This window comes from Saimiri boliviensis, chromosome 13 (genome assembly GCF_048565385.1).
Source record: "Saimiri boliviensis isolate mSaiBol1 chromosome 13, mSaiBol1.pri, whole genome shotgun sequence".
Classification (NCBI taxonomy): domain Eukaryota; kingdom Metazoa; phylum Chordata; class Mammalia; order Primates; family Cebidae; genus Saimiri; species Saimiri boliviensis.
Window position 1 is genome coordinate 74,924,844 of NC_133461.1, and position 26,988 is coordinate 74,951,831.

At 49.7% G+C, this 26,988-nt stretch overlaps 1 protein-coding gene across 2 annotated transcripts in view; it reads right to left on the reverse strand.

The window, feature by feature from the left end:
- Window positions 1–15,998: 15,998 nt before the first annotated feature.
- The window catches only part of GPAT4 (glycerol-3-phosphate acyltransferase 4), a 42,689-nt gene continuing 31,699 nt past the window's right edge, over window positions 15,999–26,988 (reverse strand). For both annotated transcript variants that reach the window (XM_039463384.2, XM_074383832.1), the window contains exons 8-13: window positions 26,721–26,836; window positions 24,518–24,573; window positions 23,930–24,015; window positions 19,351–19,479; window positions 19,186–19,265; window positions 15,999–17,033 (exon numbers count right to left, since the gene is read on the reverse strand). In XM_039463384.2, coding sequence (XP_039319318.1) covers window positions 16,925–17,033; window positions 19,186–19,265; window positions 19,351–19,479; window positions 23,930–24,015; window positions 24,518–24,573; window positions 26,721–26,836 — 576 coding nt within the window. In that variant the 3' untranslated portion in view covers window positions 15,999–16,924. The remainder of the gene's footprint in view (window positions 17,034–19,185; window positions 19,266–19,350; window positions 19,480–23,929; window positions 24,016–24,517; window positions 24,574–26,720; window positions 26,837–26,988) is intronic.

Genomic DNA, 26,988 nt, shown 5'->3' on the forward strand with positions numbered 1-26,988 from the left:
TTATTTAACCTCTGAGCCTTGGTTTACTCATCTGTAAAATAGGAATCATTCTACATACCTTGCAGGGTTTCTGTGAGATTAGAACTAATGCATGTGCCTGGTATACGGAGACAGTAAACAGTATCCCTGTATTATTCAGAGAGGGCTTTGGTGTGAGTACCAGTGTCCCCTCCAAAATTTAGGTGTCAAAACTAACTCCCAGCTGGGTGAGGTGGCTGACACCTGTAATCCCAGCACTTTGAGAGGCTGAAGTGGGTGGATCATGAGGTCAGGAGATCGAGACCATCCTGGCCAACATGGTGAAACGCCGTCTCTACTAAAAATACAAAAATTAGCTGAGCATGGTGGCGCGTGCCTATAGTCCCAGCTACTCGGGAAGCTGAAGCAGGAGAATCACTTGAACCAGGGAGTTGGCAGTTGCAGTGAGCCAAGATCATGTCACTGCACTCCAGCCTGACGACAGAGCAAGACTCCATCTCAAACACAAACAAAACAACTTAACTCCCACAGTGACAGTATTGAGCGGTAGGGCCTTTGTGAGGTGGTAAGGCCATCAGGGCTTCATCCTAATGGATCAGATTAGTGCCCTTATAAAAGGGCTTGACAGAGTGAGTTCAGCCCTTTTGTGCTCTTCTGTCCCTTCCATGTGAAGACAGAGTGTTCAAGTCACCACTTTGGAAGCAGAGACCACGCCCTCACCAGACATTGAACCTACCAGTGCCTTGATTTTGGACTTTCCAACCTCCAGAACTGTGAGAAATAAATGTCTATTATTTCTAAATTACCTAGTCTCAGATATTTTGTTAAAGTTTGGCAGATGGACAAGGGCTCTCAGTCCTGAGTTTGAATCCCCACTTCACAAAGCAGTAGTTGGGCTACCATGACTGATTAGTTAAACTCCTCAGCTCCACTGTCCTCATCTGTAAAACGAAGTAGATGAACCACTTCTTCAAGACAGATGAGAAGATTCAGATGGAATCATGCACAAAGCGTAGAATGCTGCAGGCACTTAAACACTGGCACACTCACACTCCTTCACAACAATGGGACAAGCCGGTCCAAAGTCGCAGCAACCCCTTCCTGTAACTATCCTGGCAGGTCAACTGCTAGCTGGAGGCTACAGAAGGACTCAACGAGTGACCAGATTAGTTTAACTTCAAACCCCAGGGGTCTGGACTCCAGAGCAGGGGTCTGAACCAGGTGCCAAGGGCTGAATTCGGCGTGCAGATGTGTTTCTTTATGGAACAGTGCTTTTATAGAAACTGTAGCTTGCCAGGCACAGTGGCTCATGCCTGTAATCCCAGCCTTTTGGGAGGCTGAGGCAGGCCAATCACCTGAGGTCAGGAGTTTGAGACCAGCCTGGCCAGCATGGTGAAACCCCGTCTCTACTAAAAAATCCAAAAATTAGCTGGGTGTGGTGGTGAGCACTTGTAATCCCACTACTTGGAAGGCTGAGGCAGGAGAATGGCTGGAACCTGGAGGTGGAGGTTGCAGTGAGCCAAGATCACACTGCTGCACTCCAGCTTGAGTGACCGAGTGAGACTTCATCTCAAAAAAGAAAGAGAGAAACTGTGCTTGCTAGGTGGGGCAAGCCTGGCCTATGAGTGACCCACCATTTCCCATGTCCCACACCTGGGATCCCACATCACCTGTCTGGTTCATGCAGGTGTTTGGGTCTGTGAACCCACTCTAAAGTTCACTATGCAAAGAAACAGTCCACGCACAGAAGCAGCAGCCTCTCTTGAGAAATTGTTAGAAATGTGGCATTTGGGGCCTTACCTCAGACCTCCTGAATCAGAATCTGCATTTCAACAAATCCCGCGTGAGGAGATCGAGAGTGGACATGTCTTTGTGCATGCGTGTGGACAACACGCTTCTTCCAGACACAGAGCCTGGATGTGATCGTTTGGATATTTGTCCCCACCATCTCCAATGTTGAGATGTGATCCCCAATGTTGGAGTTGAGACCTAACAGGAAGTGTTTGTGTCGTGGGAATGGATGCCCTCACCAGGACACTACCTCCACCACACCAGGCGAATTTTTATATTTTTTAGTAAAGATGGGGTTTCATCATGTTGGCCAGGCTGGTCTCGAACTCCTGACCTCAGATGATCTGTCCACCTCAGCCTTCCAAAGTGCTGGGATTACAGGCATGAGCCACCATACCCAGCCAAGAAAAGAGGTTTCTTTGGCTCATGATTTTGCTGGCTGGGAGACTGTAATCCCAGCTACTCAGGAGGCTGAAGCAGAGAGAATTGCTTGAACCTGGGAGGCAAAGGTTGCAACCAGCTGAGATGTGGGTAGATTCATAGCCCTTCTTAGCATGGGAGCCAAAATCATGGCTCACTGCAACCCACACCTCCTGGGCTCAAGCAATCCTCCCATTTCAGCCTCTTGAGTGGCTGGGACTGCAGGCACCTGCCACTACGCCCAGCTAATTTTTTCTATTTTTTTGTAGAGACAGGGTCTCACTATGTTGCCCGGACTGGTCTCAAACTCCTGGGCTCAAGTGATTCATCTGCCTCAGCCACCTGTACAGATGCCAGCCACTGTGCCTGACTCTCTTGTACATTATTTTTTGTTTCATTAAAATGTTTATTATAAATTAACGGTTTACACTTGTGTATATCTCGGGGGCAGAAAGTGACGGTATGCTTTGAATAGAAGGTGGAATAATTAAATCGGGCTAATTAACAGATCCATCACCCCAAATACTTATCATTTTCTGTGGTGGTAACACAGCAATTTAGTCTCCTAGTAGTTTTGAAATGTACAATACACTGTTGTTAATCATATTAAATACACTGTGCAACAGAGCTCAGATAAAACCTCATTTCTCTTGTCTGTGTGCCCTCTGACCATCATCTCCCCATCCTCCCAACCCCTGGCCTCTGTAATTACCACTCTATTCTCTGCTTCTCAGTTCAATTGTCTGAGACTCCACATATGAGTGAGAACATGTGGTATCTGTCCCTCAATTGTGATTGATTTATTTGACTCAGCATAATGCTCTTCAATTCCACCCACGACGTCACAAACGAAAGGATTTCTTTCTTTTTTAAGGCTGAATAATATTCCACCCTGACTTATACCACATTTTCCTTATCTACTCATCTATGATGGACACAGGTTGGTTCCAAATCTTGGCCATTGTGAATAGTACTGCAATAAACATGGGAGTGCAGGTACTGATTTTCTTTCCTTTGGATAAATACCTAGCAGGGACCGCTGGATCATATGCGGGCTCTGGTTTTAGCTTTAGGAATCTCCATGCTGTTTTCCATAATGGCTAATCTAATTTACATTCCCACCAAGAATAGGCAACGGTTTTCTTTACTTCACACCCCAACACTCATATTTCTGATAATAGTCATTCTGACAGTGACAGGTGTGAGGCGATAGCTCATTGTGGTTTTAATTTGCATTCTCTAATGATTAGTGAGGTGGAGCGTGGTTTTTTTCATGTCTCTTGGCCATTTGTATGTCTCATTTTCAGAAACGTCTATTCAGGTCTCATGCCCATTTTTTAATTGGGTTACTTGTCTTCTTGCTACCGAAGTGTTTGGTTTGGTTTGGGGGGTTTTGTTTTGTTTTGTTTTTTGAGACGGAGCCTCGATCTGTCACCTAGGCCAGAGTGCAGTGGTGCCATCTGGGCTCACTGCAAACTCCACCTCCCGGGTTCAAGTGATTCTTCCACCTCAGCCTCCCGGGTAGCTGAGATTACAGTCACATGCCACCACGCCTGGCTAATTTTTGTGTTTTTAGTAGAGATGGGTTTCACCGCATTGGCCAGGCTGGTCTCAAACTCCTGACCTCAGGTGATTCACCTGCCTCAGCCTCCCAAAGTGCTGGGATTACGGGTGTGAGCCACTGCGCCCAGACTGCTATTTCAGTTCCTTATCCATTTTGGATATTAATCCTTTACCAGATGTCTAGTTTGCAATTTTTTTGTCCCAATCTGTAAGTTGGCTTCTTACTCTGTTCATCTCTTCCTTTGCTGTGCAGAAGCCTTTTCTTTTGATATGACCCCATTTGTCTACTTCTGCTTTTGTTGCCTGTGCTTTTGGGGTCAAAGTGAAATATCACTGTCCAGACCAGTGTTGTACAGTTTTTCCCTTATGTTTTGTTTTGGAAGTCTTACACTTTCTGGTTTTACATTTTAGGCTTTAATTCAATGTAGTTGATTTTTATATGTGATGAGAGATAAGGGTCTCATTTCACTCTTCTGCATGTGGATATCCAGTTTTCCCAACACCATTTATTGGAGAGATTATGCTTCCCCCATTGTGTATTCTTGGCATCTTTGTCAAAAATCAGGCCAGGCACAGTGGCTCATGCCTATAATTCCAGCACTTTGGGAGGCTGAGGTGAGCGGATCACTTGAGGTCAGGAGTTCAAGACCAACCTGGCCAACATAGCAATACCCTGTCTCTACTAAAAATACAAAAATTAGTTGGGTGTGGTGGTGGGCACCTGTATTCCCAGCTACTCAGGAGGCTGAGGGAGGAGAATTGCTTGAACCCAGGAGGCAGAGGTTGCAGTGAGCCGAGATGGTGCCACTGCACTCCAGCCTGGGAGACAGAGTGAAACTGTGTCTCAAAAAAAAAAAAAAAAAAAAAAAAAAAAAGAATCAATTGCCCGTACACATGTGAGATCATATCTGGACTCTTTAGTCCATTGTTTAGTGTGTCTATTTTTATGTCAGTACCATCCTGTTTTAATTACTATAGTTTTGTAGTATAGTTTGAAGTCAGGTAGTGTGATGCCTCTAGCTTTGTTCTTTTTGCTCATGATTGCCTTGGCTATTCAGGATTTTTTGTGGTTCCACGTGAATTTTAGGATTATTTTTTCTACTTCTATGAAAAATGACATTGGAATTTTATAAAGATTGCATTCTTGAACATTTCTTCATGTAATTCTCAGACTGGCCATACAGTTTTATTCCCAATTTGCAGATGAGAACACTGAGGCATGCAGTGCTGAGACTTGTCTGAGGCCAAAACTCCAGTAAGTGTGAGGCCTGGGGCTGACACCCTGCCTTCCAGCTCTCATCCAGGTCTGTGTCTGCTCCCCGGGTGTATAAAGGCCTAAAGTTCCACGCTACTGTGGACACAAAAGGATGAGAGGAAGTCCTCTAACCAAAAGCACGCTGATCAAATATGTTCCAGTTCATTTTGACAGCAAGCATCATTTTACAGCAGACTGGTTCCTGCTGCTTCGTAGCTGGCTGCCAGTATTCCTGGATGAAGCAGACACCCCACAGCCAACAATGTTCACGTAGGCAGCTTCCCAAACCACCTGATGACCGGAAGAGTCAGACACACAGACCCCAGAGCCGTCAGGGATATTCAGACTCAGTGGGAGGTGGGAGGGGAGGAGAGGGAGGGGCAGCCAAGGAACCTGCCTGGTTAACAAGTGCCCCAGGGACTGGCAATGGAGGCATTTGGGAAAGAGTGATTTTCTTAAAAAAATTTTTTTTACTTTATGTTCTGGAATACATGTGCTGAACATGCAGGTTTGTTACATAGTTATATACCTGCCATGGTGATTTGCTGCACCTATCAGCTCATCATCTAGGTTTTAAGCCCCGCATGCATTAGGCATTTGTCCTAATGCTCTCCCTCCTGGAAAGGAGTGATTTTTAAAGCCCAACTTGATTTAAATCCATATGTATGTTTTGGTTCTCCCTGTCCCCTACGGAGTTGTCCATATATGACCTAAATTGATTTCTTTAGTTTTTCCTTCTTCCCCAGGTGACAAAGATACGAATGACCCAGAAAGGTGGCAAGGGTGAAAGACGGAGTGATGACAGACCCAGGTGTCCCGCCGGGCAATGCCTGCAGAAGGTCTCATGGAAGAAACCTCCATTGGCTCTTGGGGTTTAAGATTGTGTTTATTCATTTTCTCAAGAGACCCTGCTTTAGCGGAATTTGCTAAATTGCTGCTGCTCAGTGCTGGAAAGAAAGCAACGCCGACCTTACAATTCTAGCACAGCTCTGCCCGCGAGCTGGCGCTTCTGTTCGGTGGAGGCCGGCGGCTCTGGCTGTTGGTGACATGGCCTGGTTTGCCTCCCGCCAGGTGAGGGTGGCCTTAAGAGACCCTGTCATCCCCGGATCTGGAATAGCCTGGACCTGGAGCAACTCCACCCCTGCACCCACCTTCATGATCTGCCACCAGCTGTTCTGCTGAGGAGAGAGGCTGTGGGGCTTCTTCTTGCCCTATTCAAGCTGCGCTGAACCTACAAAGTCACAAGGCAGAAACACCTCCGATCCGATCTTGTTGGCACGTCACTCACAGGCCCAGGAGTCCCCTCCCTGAAGGTCAGGAGCATGCTTCGTGGCTCCGAGGCTCCTCTGCCAGCTGCCCCACCTCAGAAGCCCCAGCTTGTCCTCTCCGATACTATCTCTTACTCTTCAGAGCCATAAAGCAAAGACCGATCCTACATTTGACCTTGGCCTTGGGTGCAAATGGAGGGAGGACCTGGTTTGCACAGGTGGGAGGAGAGCTTCCGGTGACTGACAGGGGCAGGGGCAGGGGCAGGCTGACTAGGGACTCCATTCGCAGGTCTGTTGTCAGAAATAACTTCTGACAAGGGGCAGAACATAAAGAGCCCACATCTTTATCCAATGACTCCTTGATCCTGTTGCTGCTAGGGAAGCCACCAGCACCCGAGGAGCCGTGTCACTGGAAGTGGCGCGGGGACGCTGCTTCTCCCACGCCCAGCAGCCTGCAGCCTCCTTCCCTCCGCCAGCCCAGAAGGCATGTGTTCCAAAGCCCCTCATTAGGCCTCTCTTAGCAAGCAAACAAGTATCATTAATCTTGGTAAAGTGAGTGAAAGCACATTCACCTGTCCGAGCAAGAGAATTAATGTTGTGTCAATAGCAAATCAGTGTTTACCCCTGGCCTTTCTCTCTTCCTTTACTACAAAAAGCTCAGACAGGGCGGAACAGCCCCAATGCCAGACCACAGCCAGATGAGGGAAAAACAAAAACCCAAAATGCAGAGGCCGGGCTGGGGTGTGGTGGAGCTGGGAGCGCAGGGGCAGGAAAGGCTCTCCTGAGGGTGAGCTCCTGGGTGCAGAAGACAGAAGCCCTCAACCTTCAACAAGGTGGCGGGAGGCGGTGACCACAGAGGCCTGGGGTCAGAGGCTGTCATTGGATTGTGGGTCCCTCGGAAGACATGATCCTTCTCAGCCCAGTCCTATAAACAGAGATGTCAGCAGGAGATACTGTCTTTCCAACGCACATGCCTATGGCTCTCCCTCCATGCCTGCAGTCACGTGGAACTGTTATAGAAAAGGGGTTCCGATCCAGACCCCAGGTGAGAGTTCTTGGATCTCTCGCAAGAAAGAACTCAGGGCGAGTCCATAGAATAAAGTGAAAGCAAGTTTACTAAGAAAGTAGAGGAGGCCGGGAGTGGTGGCTCACGCCTGTAATCCCAGCACTTTAGGAGGCCGAGGCGGGTGGATCACGAGGTCAAGAGATAGAGACCATCCTGGTCAACACGGTGAAATCCCGTCTCTACTAAAAATACAAAAAAAATTAGCTGGGCATGGTGGTGCGCACCTGTAATCCCAGCTACTCAGGAGGCTGAGGGAGGAGAATTGCCTGAACCCAGGAGGCGGAGGTTGCGGTGAGCCGAGATCGCGCCATTGCACTCCAGCCTGGGTAACAAGAGCGAAACTCCATCTCAAAAAAAAAAAAAAAAAAAAAAAAAAGAAAGAAAGTAGAGGAATAAGACCCGCCCAGTGGCTCACACCTGTAATCTCAGCACTTTGGGAGGCTGAGGCAAGTGAATCACCTGAGGTCAGGAGTTCAGGACCAGCCTGGCCAACATGGTGAAACCCTGTCTCTACTAAAAATACAAAAATTAGCCAGGCATCATGGCAAGCACCTGTAGTCCCAGTACTCAGGAGGCTGAGGCAGGAGAATCACTTCAACCCGGGAGGCAGATATTACAGTGAGCCAAGATGGCGCCACTGCACTCCAGTCTAGGCAACAGAGCAAGATTCTGTCTCAAAAAAAAAAAAACACACAGTAGAGGAATAACAGAATGGCTACTCCATAGACAGAGCAGCCCCAGGGCTGCTGGTTGCCCACTTTTATGGTTATTTCTTGATGACATGCTAAATAAGGGGTGGATTATCATGCCTCCCCTTTCTAGACTATGTAGGGTAACTTCTGACGTTGCCATGACATCTGTAAACTGTCACGGCGCTGGTGGGAGGGGAGCAGTGAGAACGACCAGAGGTCACTCTCATGGCCACCTTGGTGTTGGTGGGTTTTGCCTGGCTTCTTTACTGCACCCTGTTTCATATTCAAGGTCTTTAAGACCTGTATCTTGTGCTGACCTCCTATCCCATCCTGTCACTTAGAACCGTCTGGGAATGCAGCCCAGCAGGTCTCAGCCTCATTTTACCCAGCCCTCATTCAAGATGGAGTTGCCCTGGTTCACACGCCACTGACAGAGCTGTGCAGGCTGAGGGAACCAGCCAAGTGACCCAGGAGCTGCTGCTCATCACACCTACTAAGTTCCAGGTGCTGTGTGGGACCCGACAGGTCACCTCTAGGAGCCCTACAGAGCAGGCAGTCATTCTACCTTTCTCTCAGATAAGAAAGAATATTACCAAGCCAGAAAACTCAATAGGTTAGCCATGAGGCATATACAGGGAGGAAGTGGGCATGAACCCAGGCCCCCGGACCCAAAGCCAGTGTCCCCAGTGATCATCACAGACACGCGAACATTCACTCCAGGAAGGATGGCCCCAGCTCAGGAGGTCAAGTGTAAAGCAGGCCCCCTGGGTCATTCCCCACCCCCTTAAGCCCCGGCAGTCCTGGCTGTGGGAGGGTCCGGGAGAGGCAGGGTGGGGACTTGCGTGCCTGTGTGCCCCAGGAAAAGAAACCCAACAGGCCGATAAGATCTCTGTTTCCAGAGCAAAGCACCAATTAAACACAAGTCAGATGTGAGCAAATAAAGCTGTGGCGTCCAGAGAGAAAATCAATACTAGATTATATGTCCCGGCCCAATCATATACCAATTAATACCAAGCGGGTGGGGCAGGGGAGATAAGTCCACGGCGAGAAACAGGGCTGGCCGTGCCGGCCCTCGAGGCCCACGCCCTCCAGCTCTCCAGAATGTGGGGCAGGGGGCGCAGCCCTTCTTGGGGGTCACTGGGATCCCTGAGTCTCAAGGACCTGGACCTGAGCGCTCTGGGCAGCCCCATGAGCGAGGAAGCATGGGGAAGGAGGAAACGTTGTCCCCTGCAAGTGGGCCGCTGGGTCTGGAGACAGGGGCAGGGGGTGAGGGCTGCCGTGGGAGGGTGGTCCCCCCGGGATGGAGCGAGCGCCCCAGACCCTGCAGACAGTCTGCAGGATGGTTAAGGCACCCTGGAAGAAATAAGGGGCTTGCTCTTGGCAAGTGATAGAACATCTGGCAAACGTGGGGAAACTGAAGAAACTCAGTTCTCACCCTGAGAAGTGAGGCCGAAGTCTTTGGTGGTTCTGTCCATGTTTTGTTGAATGAGAAAGCACAGCCAAGCCGTTAATAAATCATCTTCCAGAGGGGTGGCAGAAGACAGGCAGTGAGGGTTTGCAGCACAGGAGCTGGTGGCAGTGACCGTGGGTGTGAAGCAGCGCTGCCCAGGACGTTCTGCAGAAGGGCTTCAGGACCGTCACTGGGTGCCGGGAAGAGGCAGCATGACACCCTGCTGCCCGCCAGCAGATGGAGTATACCCAGCATAGTGGGCCCCTGCCCCAGGGAGGTGGTTTTGGCATTTTCAGGACAAGTCAAAAGTGCTGATGTCCCAGGGACAGAAAATCTGGCTGTGGGCTCGGGGACTGGACATTGGGAGGTTTTGTGGAAAGGGACGCTTGCTTTAAACCCTCTGTCCTGGCCCCACAAGTTCATTACAGACCGCCAAGTCCTCTTCCACAAACACTCCCAGTCTTTGGGGAAAGCAGACCCAGGATATGCAAGAAACAGAACAGAAGTGGAAGAAAAGATGGTAAATCCGTGATGAGCCCGGCACCTGCATCCCGTTTCCCTACCGGAAGCCCCTGGCCGGAGCGCCTGCAGTGGCCTGAATCCTCCCTGAACGTAAGTCCCGGAGGCAGCGGCCCTTTCTGAGTGGGAGTTTCATGGGCCGTGGACTGTTGCATACCAAAGAAAAGCGAAATTTGCTAGCCGAATATTTTTTAGACATTTTGCAAGATGCACGGCCTCCCTGACAATTTTTAATGTACTAACTGCCTGGTCCAGTGAGCTGATTAATTGGTGCTGGAGAGATCAATAAAAAACAGAAAATTAAAACAATTTTAAAGTGATTAAGTAGTTTAACACCTGTCTCCCGTCACGTCAGCGCAGGAAGAAAAATAAAGCAGGTGTCGAAGGGGCCTCCTGAACCAAGAGAAAACAGCGCCTGCCTGGGAGAAATGACAAATCACAGCTGGCGGATCAATCTGTGTACGCGCAGCCCTTCCCCAAGCCCACGCCGAGCAGCAGGAACTGGGACCCCTCCCAGCCTCTCTTTCCAGCCTCTCCTGCAGAGGCTGAGCAAGGCCTCCGTGCCCCTACCCAGCCCTGGCTCCTCAGTAGGGAGGAGCAGGTGTTTGTCCATATTTGAAACACAGGGCAAGAGGCAGCAGAGGGAGCCGGCCAACATCTGCCTTAAACTCTGATGGATCAGAAGGCAAGGCACCAGTTAACCTTCTCCTGATCTCGCATCCAGACATCCAGAGCTAAGTCTGGCATATGGAGGGGTTCAAAGCACTGAAAGTACATTTTGGTCGCCCAGGCAAGGTGTGTCACACCTGTAATCCCAGCGCTTTGAGAGGCCAAGACAGGAGGATTGCTTGAGGCTGGGAGTTCATCATCAACCTGGGCAACATAGTGAGACCCTGCCTCGACAAAAAATTTAAAAACCATTAGCTTGGCATGGTGGTGCACCTGTAGTCCCAGCTACTTGGGAGGCAGAGGCAGGAGGACTGCTTGAGCCCAGGAGTTCCAGGCTGTAGTGAGCCATGATCATGATCACCCCACTGCACTCCAGCCTGGGCAACAGAGCGAGACCTTGTCTCTAAAAACAAAAACCGGACTGGGCGTGGTGGCTCACGCCCGTAATCCCAGCACTTTGAGACTGAGGCGGATGGATCACGTGAAGTTAGGAGCTCGAGACCAGCCTGGCCAACATGGTGAAACCTCAGCTCTACTAAAAAATTTTTTAAAATTAGCCAGGCGTGGTGGTGGGTGCCTGTAATCCCAGCTACTCATGAGGCTGAGGCAGGGGAATTGCTTGAACCCGGAGGCAGAGGTTGCAGTGAGCTGAGATTGCGTCATTGCACTCCAGTCTGGGCAATAGAGCAAGCCTCCATCTCAAAAAAAAAAAAAAAGAAAAGAAAAAAAACAACTGCCAAAAAATGCATTTCGGGACCTGTGGGTTCAAGGTGAGGGAGTGCGGTCACAGCTACTCTTGGAATTACCAAGTCTCCTCTTACTCTCAAGGGAGACGGAGCCTCCTGATGTCCCTCTTGCTGTGACTTCCCGCTGGTGACATCAACAGGTGGTACAGGTACCTGCTGGGTGACGGCCCAAATGCCCCTTGTCCTACCTTTAGCCAACCTCACTCCCCTGGCCCCACCAGCAGCTGTAATGGCAGCTGCCAAGCAAAAGCCATTCCCTTCCCAGTTTAATGTATTTGACTCCTGCATAGGAAGTAACCTATCCGAGTGGAGGAAAGCCTGAGATGGTCCTTCAGCCTCCGCAGCAAAGTGCTCCTAACAGCGCAGTGGGGCGGGTGTGGGCATGGGAAGTGAGGTGTTGGGGAGCCAGTGCAGGCAAGAGGGAAACCCCCAGTGAAACGTTTCAGAAGTGTCTGAAAGTGTCTTTAACCCTGAAAGTGGACTTGAAGCTTGCACATGTAAAATTCAAGGTGCTCCTACAGGCTCCCCATGTGCTGGGGATTCACATCCACGGTGTCCTCTAGCTTCGCTGCCCAGCCTGGCATTCTCCTGGCACAAGGAGAAACTAGGTCCTTGACCAGCCTCCTGCATGTGGGCACAGCCTGGACCCCGCTCCTGAAAAGCTCCTGAAAACAACCCTATTAGAATTCGTCTATCCTGCGGGACACTCATACCTGTCTTCTGCCATCCAGCTTCCTAACCACGTTCAAGGTCCCGAGACTAGGAGAGAAAAGGAAATCCTAACCACCCCGGAGAGGGCCCGCGGCCGCACTTCTTACCGGGAATCCGCTGTCAAAAGCCCTTGTGTGCTCCCGCCTGCCACACTAAGCATGAATGCGAAGTCCGCAGCAGCAGCCTGGATGAGGCAGGGTCAAAGAGAGGGTGTTCCAACTATTCGCTTAAATAAAAACATGTACCAGAAACACGAGAAAGTGTTTCCCCTTTTATTCAACCTCCCCCCGGGTGGGAATTCTGGTTGTGTCACCAGTGGTTGGGTTGCTCTATGGAAGACCATCTGTTTGGGGCCATATTCGTCTCAATGAAAAGTGCCAACCTCTACAACAAATTCTATGCCAATGAAAATCTCACAAAAAGGCATTTCCAGTCTTCAGCTACTGGCCCACACTTTAAAATATAATCCACAGAGCCCGATCTCCACAAAAGACTGTCTCCTGGCACATCTTCCTGCCGTAGGCTTCTCTGGTGTCGATTTGGCCAGGAAGGAAGCTCAAGGGTCCTGCCATCCACGCTTCTCTGGTTGATGTCAGATGTCTGCTGGCAAAGGGTGTCTGCTCCAGGGGGCATCCCCAGCTGGGAGAAGGCCGGTCGGTGCCATCCCAGAACGCAGCCCAGCAGGAGCGTCCAGCCCTGGCACCTGGGCACCCTTGGAGGCCAACACAAAGTTCTCAACTTGGCACCCTCCGGCCTGCGGCTGATCCCTGCAGAGTAAGCCTCACGCTGACGGAGATAAAGTTTCCCTGGGCCCAAGTTCCAAACTCGGCCGTTTTGTTTCTGTTAAAATGCAATTGTTTTTCTCTGGAGTGTGCAGTGACTGCTCCGCGTCAGGAAGATGTATGAAAACCTCCACTTCAATTCGGCATCCCTTTTCTCCCAGACAAACACGGTCGGATTTTAATAAATCAAAGAGCCACACTGTTTAATAAAAATTTATTGACTTACAAGTGATTATTTATCAAAAGACCATTAATAGCAGGTAGTGAAATGATGTGTTACTGGGTGGTGCTGGGAGACTAATAGGAAATCAATGCAGCCGGCCGGCCGGAATGCATATGAGAAGCCCACCCCCCGGCAGCCAGCGCAATCACCCCCGCAACACACGCCAGGCGCCACCCCTGGCGCAATGAAAAGTTCCCCCTTTTTATTTATCGTTTACAAATGAAATGATCAATACTTTTAATCTAGAGCAAAATTTATTAACTTTCCCATCGGAGAGAGACATATTGACTTGGGGGGAGAGCAGGGTGTGCGGGCTGCAGAAGACGGATGGCCACACAGCCGTCTCCTAACCTGTCCGCAAGGCAGTGCGCCTGCAGCTGCCCTTTCAGCCTATGGCCTGGGCCACCCGGGACAAGCGCGCCTGGAGAAGCTGCGTCTGGCCACCGGGATGCATGGTGGGCGGGTGGGACCTATGACACGGGGGGATCTCTGACGCACCCAGGGACAGCAGGAAGCACTAGCCCAATCAAGTTCCTGGCCAATTCCAGGAAGCAAATGGCAGGATTCATAGACCCTGATTTCTACAGGACAACAGGGTTAGTGCCCACCGTTTGTTCTGCCATTAAGGTCACATGATGTCACCCAAGAATGCCCGTCACTGGTCTGGGATGGGCATTCGGGGATCCGGAGCACTCCCCCACACCCCTCACGCATTAAGCCTCTTCTATCTGAAAGGCAGCACCAGGGACTTGGTTCTGACACAGTGAAGCATCAAGTCCCAAAGCCCGTTCTACTGCCAAGGGAATCCCACTAGCTTTATTAGAATGTTCCCTTTTGGCTGGGCGCGGTGGCTTACATCTGTAATTCCAGAACTTTGGGAGGCCGAGGCTGGTGGCTGATGTCAGGCCGAGGCTGGTGGCTGATGTCAGCCTGGCCAACATGGTGACACCCTGTCTCTACTAAAAACTAGCCAAGTGCGGTGGTGCATGCCTGTAATCCCAGCTACTCGGGAGGCTGAGGCAGAATTGCTTGAATTTGGGAGGCAGAGATTGCAATGAGCCAAGATTGTGCCACTGCATTCCAGCCTGGGCAACAGGAGTGAAACTCCGTGTTAAAAAAATAATAATAATAAAAACAAAAAGTTCCCTTTCTAACTGGTGGGACAAAAGTCTCACGTCTGAGTGAAAAAGCCTGTCCGAGATCCACAACAAAGACACCACCCAACCCGAGAGCAGCCTGGCCCCAGCCCACAGCTGGGCTTAAAAATAGAAAATGCAGAGGTGGACAGGGTCTTCGAGGTCACTTAGCCAAGTCCCTAGTTATGACTCATGAGACAGATGCAGAGAAGTGAAGGTGCGGCAGGAGTGGAGGTGGGCTGGCAGCTGGCCAGCGCTTGTTCCACTCATTACGCCACTGGGTGTCGTTCCCAGCTTGGCCCCACCCCTGCTGGGGTCACAAGAGGGAGCGCATTATTTTGTACTTTGCATGTTTCTAAGTGCCATGAGGCTTTGCCACACAGATCAACTGTTATCACACACCAGATACTCTGGCTATGGGTCACTTGGGGCCTGCAGGACCCCCAATTTAAAAGGATGGAGCAGCCGGCTGGATGATGGTAGAAGGCATACATATACCTAGAAAGGGGAGGTTCCGTTTCTGCAGGTGTGAGTCAGTCCTCTCCTCATTGCCTGGCCCGAACAGGACCTCCCTCCACAGCACTGATGCCATGTGACTCCATACCAGGTGCACCCACACCTGCCGGCAGCAGCCAGAGACAACTGTGCTGAATGTGAGACGAACAAAACCAAAACCTGTGTGTGTATATAGATAAATACCTATGCAAATCAGGAAAGTAACAAATCAGTTTCGGATGAACTTTCAAAAAGAGAACCTGATCTTTAAGACCAATTACAGATCCCTCCAGTTAGCTTACAAACACTGTAACCATCACCTAAAAAGCTGAAAATCACTTTTTATTCTTAAGAATTTTGTAAAACAGTTCCTAAGACACTGTTATTAGTCATAACACTGACTTTATTTCTTTTCAGTCTTCATTTGAGAGCAAAAAGACTTCCTTCAGGCTGGCAACAGGGCAGGTGAGGAAACGGGAGGCTCTCTGGGGAGGTCACAGGAAGGCGCAGAGAAAGGGAGACGGCAGGGCCAACCCGGCAGATCCCCCACATGACAAAGTAGATCCATCTGCAGCCCCAGGAGCACAGCTCCACTCCCACCCGCTCCCTGAACAGAGGGTGACCTTGGGGACGTGACACTCAGCACCACTGGCTCAAAACCCTGAGAGGCGTCATGACTGTGCCACGAGGGAGCGTGGGTCCCAAGTGAGGGCTGATGGGGCATGAATGGTGGGCTCAGGAGCATGAAACCAGTGAAATCCCAGAACCCACAGGGGCTGCTTGGCCTTGGCTCTGCCTCCACTGTGACCATATAGGTGGCAAGACTCTTTCCCTGCAGGGTCGGCTCTGGCTGTGCAGAAGCCCCCATACAGCACACGCCCCTGCCAATCCCCTCTGCAGCCTTCCCGGGGCCCCTGCTCCTCCCCTGCCCTGGAGCTTAAATGTTGCTTTCCCCAGGCCCCACATCAGCACCTCTCACATGTCCCCAATCTCTGGAGAAATCCAAGAGATTGTGGAAGTTCGAATTGTGCTGGAAATTCGAAATGAACCAAAGATCTGCAAGCATGTGGGATGCGCTGTTCACCTTCTGAGCCGCAGGGTTCTTTGCTCCCGCACTCAGGTGGCTTCTCTGCAGCCCCAGGGCTGTGCGCCCAGAAGAGAATGGGAACTTCCACCAGAAGTCTGCTACTCAGGACCACAGCCAGGGGAGAAAGTAAAGGGAGAGTCCCCCAGTTCATTCACCAGCCAGTTTTATTTACTCACAAAAACAAATCCAAAGCCCAGAGTAGCAGCTCTGAGCTCAGACTGCCCCACCCCATTTTGTGGGCCTGTATTTGAAACACTGAACGTGACGTGTCCTTCACTCACCGCAGCACTTTAATCCCCACAACAGCCCTGTGAGGTAGGATAACCACCCTTCCCCGATTCATGTTACAGATGGGGAAACCGAGGCACACATTCAACAGAGCGAGCATCACATGGGGAGTTCAGGGTCAGCCTGGAGTACGAACACGTGACTTTTGGTTCTCACCTTGGCCCAGTCAGCAGCAGTCAGCAGCCCCCCTGGCCTCTTCCCCTCCCTTTGGTGGCCCCATCAGCAGCAGCATAAGAATCTAACCCTTCATTCTGCTGAAAGCCCCTGCAGGCGACAGTTTCCTTCCTATCGCGTCTGTAGAGCTCCAGGGCTGGGGCGATGTTGAGGCCAAAGCCAGCCACAGTACCTCAGCTGTGCCTCTCCTTGAGAGTGGGTGGCCACCCCCAGCATGTCCCTGGCACATGAGCATACATAACAGACTCCTGTCCCGCCGTCCCTAGCACAAGAACGTGGCCACACCTCCCCAGCCACTCAGCCCGCACAGCGTGCACAGGTAGGGAGCTGACTTTAATGGCATTCCTCCAACGACTTATTGTAAAAGAAACAAGGCATCTCGTCCTGGGTCACGACACCCAGCAGCATCCATTCAGACCGCCCAGGGCAGGCTGTGCCGGGTGCACGGGGATCCCCCTGTGGCTGGGCGAAAGCCAGAGTCCTGGGATCCAGAGCAGCCCGGGGAGCCCCGGAGTCTGGAAAGGACGCGGCAGCGGGGGCAGCAGCGGCGCTCCAGCTCCTAGCCTGTTGGCACCTGGCACACGGTGGCCCCAGCCAGCTCGATGCAGGTTCAGGAGCGGCTCCTGTCCTCGTGGTTCCCCACGATCATCTTGCTGTACAGCTTCTGCTGTTCCTCCTTGAATGTGTCCTTCACCTTCTCCCTCTTCAGGCCCCCATCCCTGGTGAGACAAAGGCTGGATGTGGTAACAGCCAGGAAGACTCCCAGCCACCCTCACACCATGGGAGATGGACCGTGCTGCCCAAATACCAAGGAAAAAACCTGCCACAAACAGGGTGCCTGGGACACTCTCATCAGGACAACCTCAGGGCATGTGGGGCACTGGGCTCCCAAAAATCCACCCTTTCCATCTCAAAAGCTCCATTCTTGCCCTGGGGTGAGAACTTACTACTCCTATTCAAGGTACTTTGCAGCTGCTGTAACCTACCAGGAGTTTACAATTCTTTCTTCTCTAACATGCATCTTTACCTCACAAAGGAAAAGGAATTCTGGCATTACGGAAGGCAGACATGCTTTGAGAAATATCGATTCATAACGTATCTAAAATAGATGTCTAAAATCTCATCTGTTTAATTCAGACCCAGGGATACTCCGGATTCATGCGAAGAGCTAACACAAGGGGTAATGCGTGTTCTGATTTCTTCCATGCTGGAGAGAGAGTGCTGTCAGGAATGGAAGTTCACCTCTGGGGCTGCCTCTCAGAGTCCCAGCCTCACTGCTCCAAGTGCCTCCCTGCAGCAGCCCCTAACCAACCCACCAGACTTGAGGTTGTTTCGTTACAGTCCCATTCCCTCTTGCCTGCTGCCCCACTCCACCTACACTCTAGAATTATTACCACCTTCAACAACTTATAAAAACCCAAGCCCGCTTTTAGTCTCCCCGCTACACCCTTTTAAATCCATAACAAAGGCATGGTTTTTATTTATTGTTTATTTTGAGACGGAGTTTCGCTCTTGTTGCCCAGGCTGGAGTGAAATGGCACGATCTTGGCTCACCGCAACCTCCGCCTTCTGGGTTCAAGCGATTCTCCTGCCTCAGCCTCCCGACTAGCTGGGACTACAGGCGCGCGCCACCACGGCCAACTAATTTTTATATTTTTAGTAGAGATGGGGTTTCACCATGTTGACCAGAATGGTCTCGTTCTCTTGACCTTGTGATCCACCCACCTTGGCCTCCCAAAGTGCTGGGATGACAGGCGTGAGCCACTGCACCCGGTCAGCCATGGTTTTTAAAAGCCGCCACCTGTCCTTGTTAAATTTCAGAGATGGGAACATGGGGCAGAAGTTAAACCTTCAAGCTCTAAAAGTCTGTTCAATGTGGGTTCAAAACCTAGCTCCAGTGCTTATGTTATGACTTTGGATAAAAGTTCATTTTAACCTGAGTCTCAGTTTCTCATCTGTAAAATGGGAACAACAATTTTTACAGGACTGCAGCTACCGTGAGGGTGAAAGAGACGGTCACACAGGGCCCAGCAGCTTGGTGACTGGCACACAGCAAGTGCACAATCCACGCTAGCATGTTTTAAAAGGCAATCATCTGACAGTCAATCTGTTACCTGAGACTCTACAGTTGGGTTTAAAATGTGAATTTCTACCCTTTCTTTTCTCATAGATAATGCCCATCTGTGTCAAATGCTGACCCTTGGCTCTTAAACCTAAATGCCCCAGAGTGGAAAAGTTTCTCTGAACCAGCATTCACCCATCATTCTCCTGCTATTTGGGATAAAACTACAGGATGCAGCTCAAGGGCCACATCCAACTGATACCTGTTGTAAATAAAGTTTTATTGGAACACAGCCATGCTCATTGGTTTATGAACTGTCTCTGTTTTCACACTACAATGGCAGAGATCAGTAGCTGCAACAGACACCATATTGGCCTCCAAACCCTAAAATATTTACTGACTACAGAAAAAGTATGTCAATCCTGCTACAACAAACACAACCTTTGCCTTTCTAAGGATGGTTCAATTTTACCAGATACACTGGGATCAGGGAAAGTCCTCCTTCCTTCTTGAGGTTTTCAGATCAGTACCAGGTCATGCTCGCCCAGAGATGGGCACTGTCCAGGTGTCCTGGAAGACTGGTTCAAACCCCAGAAAGGTATACAGAATCAACTGCTTCAGTCCAGGCATCCCTGACCCAGATTCCCCAAGGTCAAGGAGGTACAGGGCACTTCTGGGTTGGAACTCAGAGAGAGGGGTCAAACCGCTCTCTCTAGAGCTGACAAGCTTAATTCTCCACACCAAGGAGAATGCCATGACACAGTATCTGCTGCAGAAACTCAGCTGATAAGGCCTGGCTCTAAACTTACCACAGCAGGTCCACAAGTCCTCCCTGCCTGGCAATGGCGGATTTCACCCTATTCGCAAACTGGACAGCATCTTCATCTGCCTGTAAGAAAGAATGAATAAGATCGCTCAGCCCCGGCTCGAGATTACATAGAGCAGCCACAGACCTGCCTGGGGCGGGCACTCACCTCTCTGGTCATGGGAGGCAGGTACCACACGCTGCAGACAATAGCCCAGCTGGTCATCATTCGCAGCAGGTACGTCACCATCCCGTATTTGCTGCTGTTCCAGAAGGCATCACCAAATTGAGGGTCATACTAAAAACAATGGAAACCTGGAGGTAAGACGTGAGTAGTTCTCACCATGTGTGCATGTCACAGTGACTGCTGTGAGTGACTCCACTGGGCAGTGCTGGTACTGGGGTACTGCTGGTACTGGGGTGCTGCTCCCAGACCCTGTGTGAGTACTGCTGAAGCCCCTTCTCCATGTGGGCAGTCTGACCGCGAGCAACACTGGTCTCTGAGTGACCTGGCCTCTGCTGCAGATCAGGAAGGAAGGCTCCCCTAACAGCCTGCCTCAAGCAAATATCCTCCCTCTTTGATTCATTTCACGTCTTAATCATAGGTATGTAATTCAAACATCTCCAAAACCAGAGAGAACAGGACCATGCACGCCCATGCACCCATTCCCTGATTCAACCACCACCACCACCTCCCGCTTTCTCCATTTCTCCCTCCCAGCACCCTGTCATTCATCTAGTGTACCTCCCCCAAATAAAGGTATTTTCTTACACAAACACCAACTTTTAGATACGATTTCTGGTGCTCAGACCAGGGAGGAAACTATTAGAAAGCTTATGATATGCTTCTGCATTTACACTTCCAAGTCAATCATCTGTTCAGGAGGCGGCTCTGTGCTGACGCCGACACGCTTACACTGACACACACTGACACACGCTGACATGTGCTCACGCTGAGAGCCCCAGGAGGTCTCAACCACACAAGCCCGATCCTACCAAGAAGCAGGTATCAGACCCTTTCACTGCCAGTGGTTCTAATGGAGGCAAAAGGCAGCAATTCAATGGTGTTTTGCAGAAAACATGGCTGCAGCTGTGACCCGCATTCTCACTGGAAGGGCAGGTGAGCAGCGTGGGGAAGCTCCGGAGGAAGCTGTACAGAGAGTAACAGGAGGACCTGGGTGCTTGACGAGAATGCCTGGACAAAACACCTGCTGCCACCAGCGAATGTCTGAAGGGCTCCCGTATGTCTGAAGGGCAAGGCAGGAGGTTGACCTTGTGCAATCATAAAGCAAACACCCAGGATCAGAGTGGAAAAATAAAGGAACCAGAATTTCAAGTGTTATCCCACACGGCCGCACTGCCAACAACATCAAAAATGCCCTTTCCCTGGGAAAGCCTGAGAAGGGAAAGGACCCGGGGCAGGGTCCTGCATGTGGGCACGAGCTGCGGTGGGGTTGAACTTTATGATCTTTTAGGCCCTTCCAGCCTAAGTTTTATGATGCACAGTATAAAAATTGGATAATTTTGCCAAGACTGTGGCCCTAACTACTAAAATGAACATAATTTTAGGCTTAACTATAGAAATTATAATTTATATATATACATATATATATATATATATATATACATATACATATACATATACATATACATATACATATATATATGAAGTTCAGGCCAGGCCACCTGTAATCCCAACACTTTGGGAGGCCGAGGCGGGTGGATCACGAGGTCAGGAGTTCAAGGCCAGCCTGGCCAAGATGGTGAAACCTCATCTCTACTAAAAATTATAAAAAAAAAAAAAAAAAAAAGGCCGGGCGCGGTGGCTCAAGCCTGTAATCCCAGCACTTTGGGAGGCAGAGGCAGGTGGATCACGAGGTCGAGAGATCGAGACCATCCTGGTCAACATGGTGAAACCCTGTCTCTACTAAAAATACAAAAATTAGCTGGGCATGGTGGCGCGTGCCTGTAATCCCAGCTACTCAGGAGGCTGAGGCAGGAGAATTGCTTGAACCCAGGAGGCGGAGGCTGCGGTGAGCCGAGATCGTGCCATTGCACTCCAGCCTGGGTAACAAGAGCGAAACTCCGTCTCAAAAAAAAAAAAAAAAAAAAAGAAGTTAAGATTTAACTACAGAAGGCTTAATGAGTTCATATTATATACCACCAATGGAAAGAAAGGAAAATAATAAGTTTTTAAAACTAAACTAACATGTATGATCATAAAGTAAGTGTTGTTATATTTTATTTTATTTTTTTGAGAGACAGTCTCACTCTGTCACCCAAGCTAGAGTGCAATGGCACGATCTCAGCTCACTGCAACCTCCGCCTCCTGTGTTCAAGTGATTATCCTGCCTCAGCCTCCCAAGTCGCTGAGATTACAGGCACCCACCACCACACCCGGCTAATTTTTGCATTTTTAGTAGAGAGGGGGTTTCACCACATTGGCCAGGCTGGTCTCGAACTCCCAGCCTCAAATGATCCACCCACTTCAGCCTCCCAAAGTGATGGGATTATAGGCATGAGCCACCGCACCTAGTTTTATCATTGTATTTAATGAAGCCGGATATGGACGGAAATTCTGATGTCACGAGAGTGTGAGAACACTTTGTTTCGGGCTGATTCTCTATTCCACACTGGGCAGTGCGTGTGGACAGAAAACAAGGCAGAAGCTCAACACAGCAACGTACTCCTCATATCAGGTCATGCCTGAATTCCGGTGGGAATATCAGAAGAGCCTTAAAATCGCCACGGTTATCCACGTTTGGTTACCAATAAAGGGTTTGCAAAAACCAGAAAAGGTATCTGTGGAGATGTTCTTAGCTATACATGGGCTCTACTCTGTAGACTGAATGGAAAGGTACATAAAATTCATCAGCATTTTACTTTGGAGAGGAGTGGAAACTCTCCTTAGGGTTTGTGTTCCAACAGCAGCTAAGAGCCACCACTTCAGAACTGTGGCCACCACAGTGTGCCAGGTGATGGTGCCAATGCCACCCAGAACATGTTAGAATGGAAACTCAGAAGCCAGGTGGGGTGGCTCATGCCTGTAATCCCAGCATTTTGAGAGGCCAAGGCCAAGGCGGATCACTTGGGCCCAGGAGTTCAAGAACAGCCTTGGGCAACAACATGGTGAAACTCCATCTCCACAAAAATTAAAAAATCAGCCGGGCATGGTGGTGTACAAGTGGGAGGCTGAGGCAAGAGAATCACCTGAAAATGGGAGGTGGAGGTTGCAGTAAGCCATGACCGTGCCACTGCACTGCAGCCTGGGTGACAGAGGGAGACCCTGCCTCAAAAGAAAAAGAATGGATATTGAGAAACCCAGGGCACGGGGCCAGCAACCTACATTTTAACAATCCCTCCAGCTGATGCTGATGCACCCACAGTTCAAAAGCCACTGTTCTGGAGGGAGCCGTAAGGGCTTCTAGCCAGCAGCTTCACGTTGGCACTGCAAAGCACCCATCTTCGTTTTACCAGAACCCAGGATGCCACTCCCTACTCCCACCCGCAAGGCAGACTCTGCTACCAGATTATGTTCCTCTTTCTTGCTGTTCCCAGACACAGCATCCTCAATCAGAGTCCCCTGCAGGCAACGTTCATCTGCCATCCCTGGCCTGGTCCTCTGCCTAAATGATGAACAGTGAGTGGCTGGGGAGCATCTGCCTCACCAGGAGGAACACCTCTCCAGTGGCACTGACAAGGTGAAAAGAAAGTCACAACCAACTCTACAGAATGCTCTGCACACAACCCACAGAACCCTGCAAAAGAAATTCTAAACGTGAGCCTCATTCACATCTGCTCACTGTTTTTCCGGGCTCTCAGACTGCAGCCTAAATACTTTAACCACATTAAGAATGGCCTGGGTTAGGCTGGGCACGGTGGCTCATGCCTGTAATCCCAGCACTTTGGGAGGCCGAGGCAGGCAGATCACCTGAGGTCGGGAGTTCAAGACCAGCCTGACCCACATGGAGAAACCCTGTCTCTACTAAAAATATAAAAAAATAGCCGGGTGTGGTGGGGCATGCCTGTAATCCCAGCTACTCGGGAGGCTGAGGCAGCAGAACTGCTTGAACCCATGAGGTGGAGGTTGTGGGTTGTGGTAAGCCGAGATCGTGCCATTGCACTCACTCCAGCCTGGGCAACAAGAGTGAAACTCAGTCTCAACAAACAAAACAAAGCAAAAAGAATGGCCCGTGTTTTGTAGGTGTCATGATGTGAGGCCTGGTGGATGTGAAGTGGGTGGGAGGCAGAGGAACAAAGGGCAGATGACTGGCTAATCACAACCTACAGCTCTGGGTGTCCGAAGGGTTAGAAGGGCAGTTCCCAAAGGGTCGAGGTAGATTAGATAAACTCCCAGGGTCCGTCTCATTGTTAGGAACTGCCGTTGGTCTAGAAGATGACACCACAACTAAAAGCAGTGGAGCTGCTTCTCCCACTGGGCTGGACGTATGGACCCACCATCCTCTCGGCTCCCCCAAAATGCAAAAATCCAGCTTGAAACCACACTCCTATGCCCTGCAATCAGCCACCTTTCCAGGTGGAGGAGCCTACATTCCAGCTAGGTGTAGGAAGCAAGGTAAGAAGTGAAGGGCTTGCCATTTCTTGAATGGCGGCGGCAGCAGCCTGCATGCAGGAATCTGGCTCTCCCCCATGCCACACTCCCCAGGCTCCTCCCTCCACCTCGTCCTGCTGCACCCCACTCACAGCAGCTGCAATAATGACCGTGTGCACCCTTGGAGGTCTTGTACCTTGATAGCAACAGGGTAAACTGTGGCTCCAATTTCAAAACTTCCCTTTTTGAACATCATCACCGATGTATTATTGATGCAGGTTCCTAAAATGCAGGAGACAATAAAATGCTATTTCTGTTGGCCCTTTACCCCAGATACTAGGCATTTCTTAAAGACTAATAGTCAAAATTCTTCTAACGGTTCCTCAAATAAGATATATCTGTCATCTACCTAACTTAAACACTTAACAGAGACAGGCAAGATGGTGCCTCCAATTCTCTTTCTACAGGACCACTTTCCCTGATTCACACACATAGCCTGGATAAAGCAGAGACACACAGTGGGGTCAGGAGGATTCCACGAGCTCCATGAGGAGCTGAAACATTAGAGAAGAAATTCCTGCATTTGGGAAATTCACACTGTGGCACTCTTAGTTCATATTCTGAACTTGCCTGAGTTTTTAGTCCTACAACCAATCTAAAGGGGCCCTAGCATTACTCAGTGAAAACAGATAATCCAGCAAGGGCTGAGGGTTCCCAGGAAACATCAGAGTCACATTCCTGCACTGCCCACAGAAGCGCTTCATGGCAATCAACCCCTTCTTACCTTCTGGGAAGATGAGGATAGGCAGCTTGCTTTTATCTTGCACATGCTCGGTCAGTCTTTCAAAGAGAAAAATAAAATGAAGGCTCAGACAACCTTATACACATCATTGTCAAAATACATTTATAAATAACCTATTTATTTGTGATGCTAGATTTGATTAAAAAAGCAAGTTAACAAGCATGACTGTATCCTTTTAAACCTATAATCTAATGCTCATCAAGAAAAAATGTAGATGGATAAGAGAAAATCAGGTTACTAGTTAATTCACACAACTGTTCAATTTCTGTGTGAACACGGGAGCACTAACGACACCACTCCACCTGGGGACCACCTGAAGGAGATGCCTGCCACAAGGCCTGGGCATGGCCCCCTCAATAAACCTGTGTCACTAGACTGTGTAACAGCTGCCAGGCTGGGCCCAGTCCTGCTGGCTCAATGCTCTGTCCCTGAGATGCAGCATAGGGAGTTGGGGAGGGGGAAGATCATCTGTCCCTGTGGAAGATAATCTCAACTGTCTTATTTGTTATTTTTGGGGGTCTCTGTGTGTTGTCCAGGCTGGAAGGTAGTGATGCAATCACGGCTCACTGCAGTCTCACCCTCCCTGGCTCAAGCGATCCTCCCACGTCAGCCTTCCAAGTAGCTGGGACTACAGGACTGTACCACCACACTCAGCTAATTTTTAAATTTTTTGTAGAGATGGGGTCTCCCTATGTTGCCCAGGCTGGTCTTGAACTCCTGGGCTCTCAAAGCACTGGGATTACAGGAGTGGGCCTCCATGTGTGGCCTGGTCTCAACTGTCTTGATGTTTCTGTCTGCTGCAAATCTCTTTGCATTATTTACACCAGATTCACCTTTTTAAAGTCTGAAAATAGAGAAGTACTTTGTTCCACTGCCTTAGGTTTTTTTTTTTTTTTTTTGAGTCGGAGTTTCGCTCTTGTTACCCAGGCTGGAGTGCAATGGCGCGATCTCGGCTCACCGCAACCTCCGCCTCCTGGGTTCAGGCAATTCTCCTGCCTCAGCCTCCTGAGTAGCTGGGATTACAGGCACGCGCCACCATGTCCAGCTGATTTTTTGTATTTTTAGTAGAGACGGGGTTTCACCATGTTGACCAGGATGGTCTCGATCTCTTGACCTCGTGATCCACCCGCCTCGGCCTCCCAAAGTGCTGGGATTACAGGCATGAGCCACCGCGCCCGGCCAGGTTTTTTTTTATTTGTGATGAATGAATTCATTTTGACGTTTCAAACAGCAGTATAAGTTCCTATTTTGTTTATTACAATGGGTACAATGAATAAAAAAAGGTTACAAACATTATTAACTTGGCAAATAAAACTAGGGTTTTTTTTTTTGTTTTTTTTTTGAGACGGAGTTTCGCTCTTGTTACCCGGGCTGGAGTGCAATGGCACGATCTCGGCTCACCGCAACCTCCGCCTCCTGGGTTCAGGCAATTCTCCTGCCTCAGCCTCCTGAGTAGCTGGGATTACAGACACGTGCCACCATGCCCAGCTAAATTTTTTGTATTTTTAGTAGAGGCGGGGTTTCACCATGTTGACCGGGATGGTCTCGATCTCTTGACCTCGTGATCCACCCACCTCGGCCTCCCAAAGTGCTGGGATTACAGGCTTGAGCCACCGCGCCCGGCCAAAACTAGGGTTTTATATATATTTATAGATCTATATTTATATTTATTTATATTTATTTATATATATACATACACACACACATATATATATATATATATATATATATATATATATATTTTTTTTTTTTTTTTTTTTAAGACAGAATCTCACTCTGTCGCCCTGGATGGAGTGCAATGGTGTAATCTTGGCTCACTGCAATCTCTACCTCCCAGGTTCAAGAGATTCTCCTGCCTCAGTCTCCCTAGTAGCTGGGATTACAGGCACTCGCCACCACACTCGACTAATTTTTGTATTTTTAGTAGAGACGGGTTTCACGATGTTGGTCAGGCTAGTCTTGAACTCCTGACCTCTAGTGATCTGCTTGCCTCGGCCTCCCAAAGTGCTGGGATTGATTACAGGCATGAGCCACTGTGCCTGGCCACTTTTAAAATCTCATGTTTTAGGCAGTATAGGCTCATGATGGAAGGCACATAGCTGCACTGTGGAGGGATAACTGCCCTGAAGCCTTGTCAGCATTCATTCTAACTGGCCAAGCAGAACAGCAGCGTTCTGTCCATTACCTCTTAGCCACCAGGTGGCGATCCTTCACTTCCGAGCGCTCAAACCAGACGTGCGGGCAGGCCTTCACCATGGCTCTCTGAATCACACCCATGAGTCCCCCGTGTACTTGACCCACCTAAGCGCAAGACACAGGACTCAGTAGTGAAGCCATCCTCACACAAATCTCCCCACTCTAGGAAGCCCCAGATCTCACAAAATAGGCAGTCTAACCTCTCGCCTCTAATGTCTGCTGGCTAGAGGTTGCTCACTGCCAAAAACTACTACCAA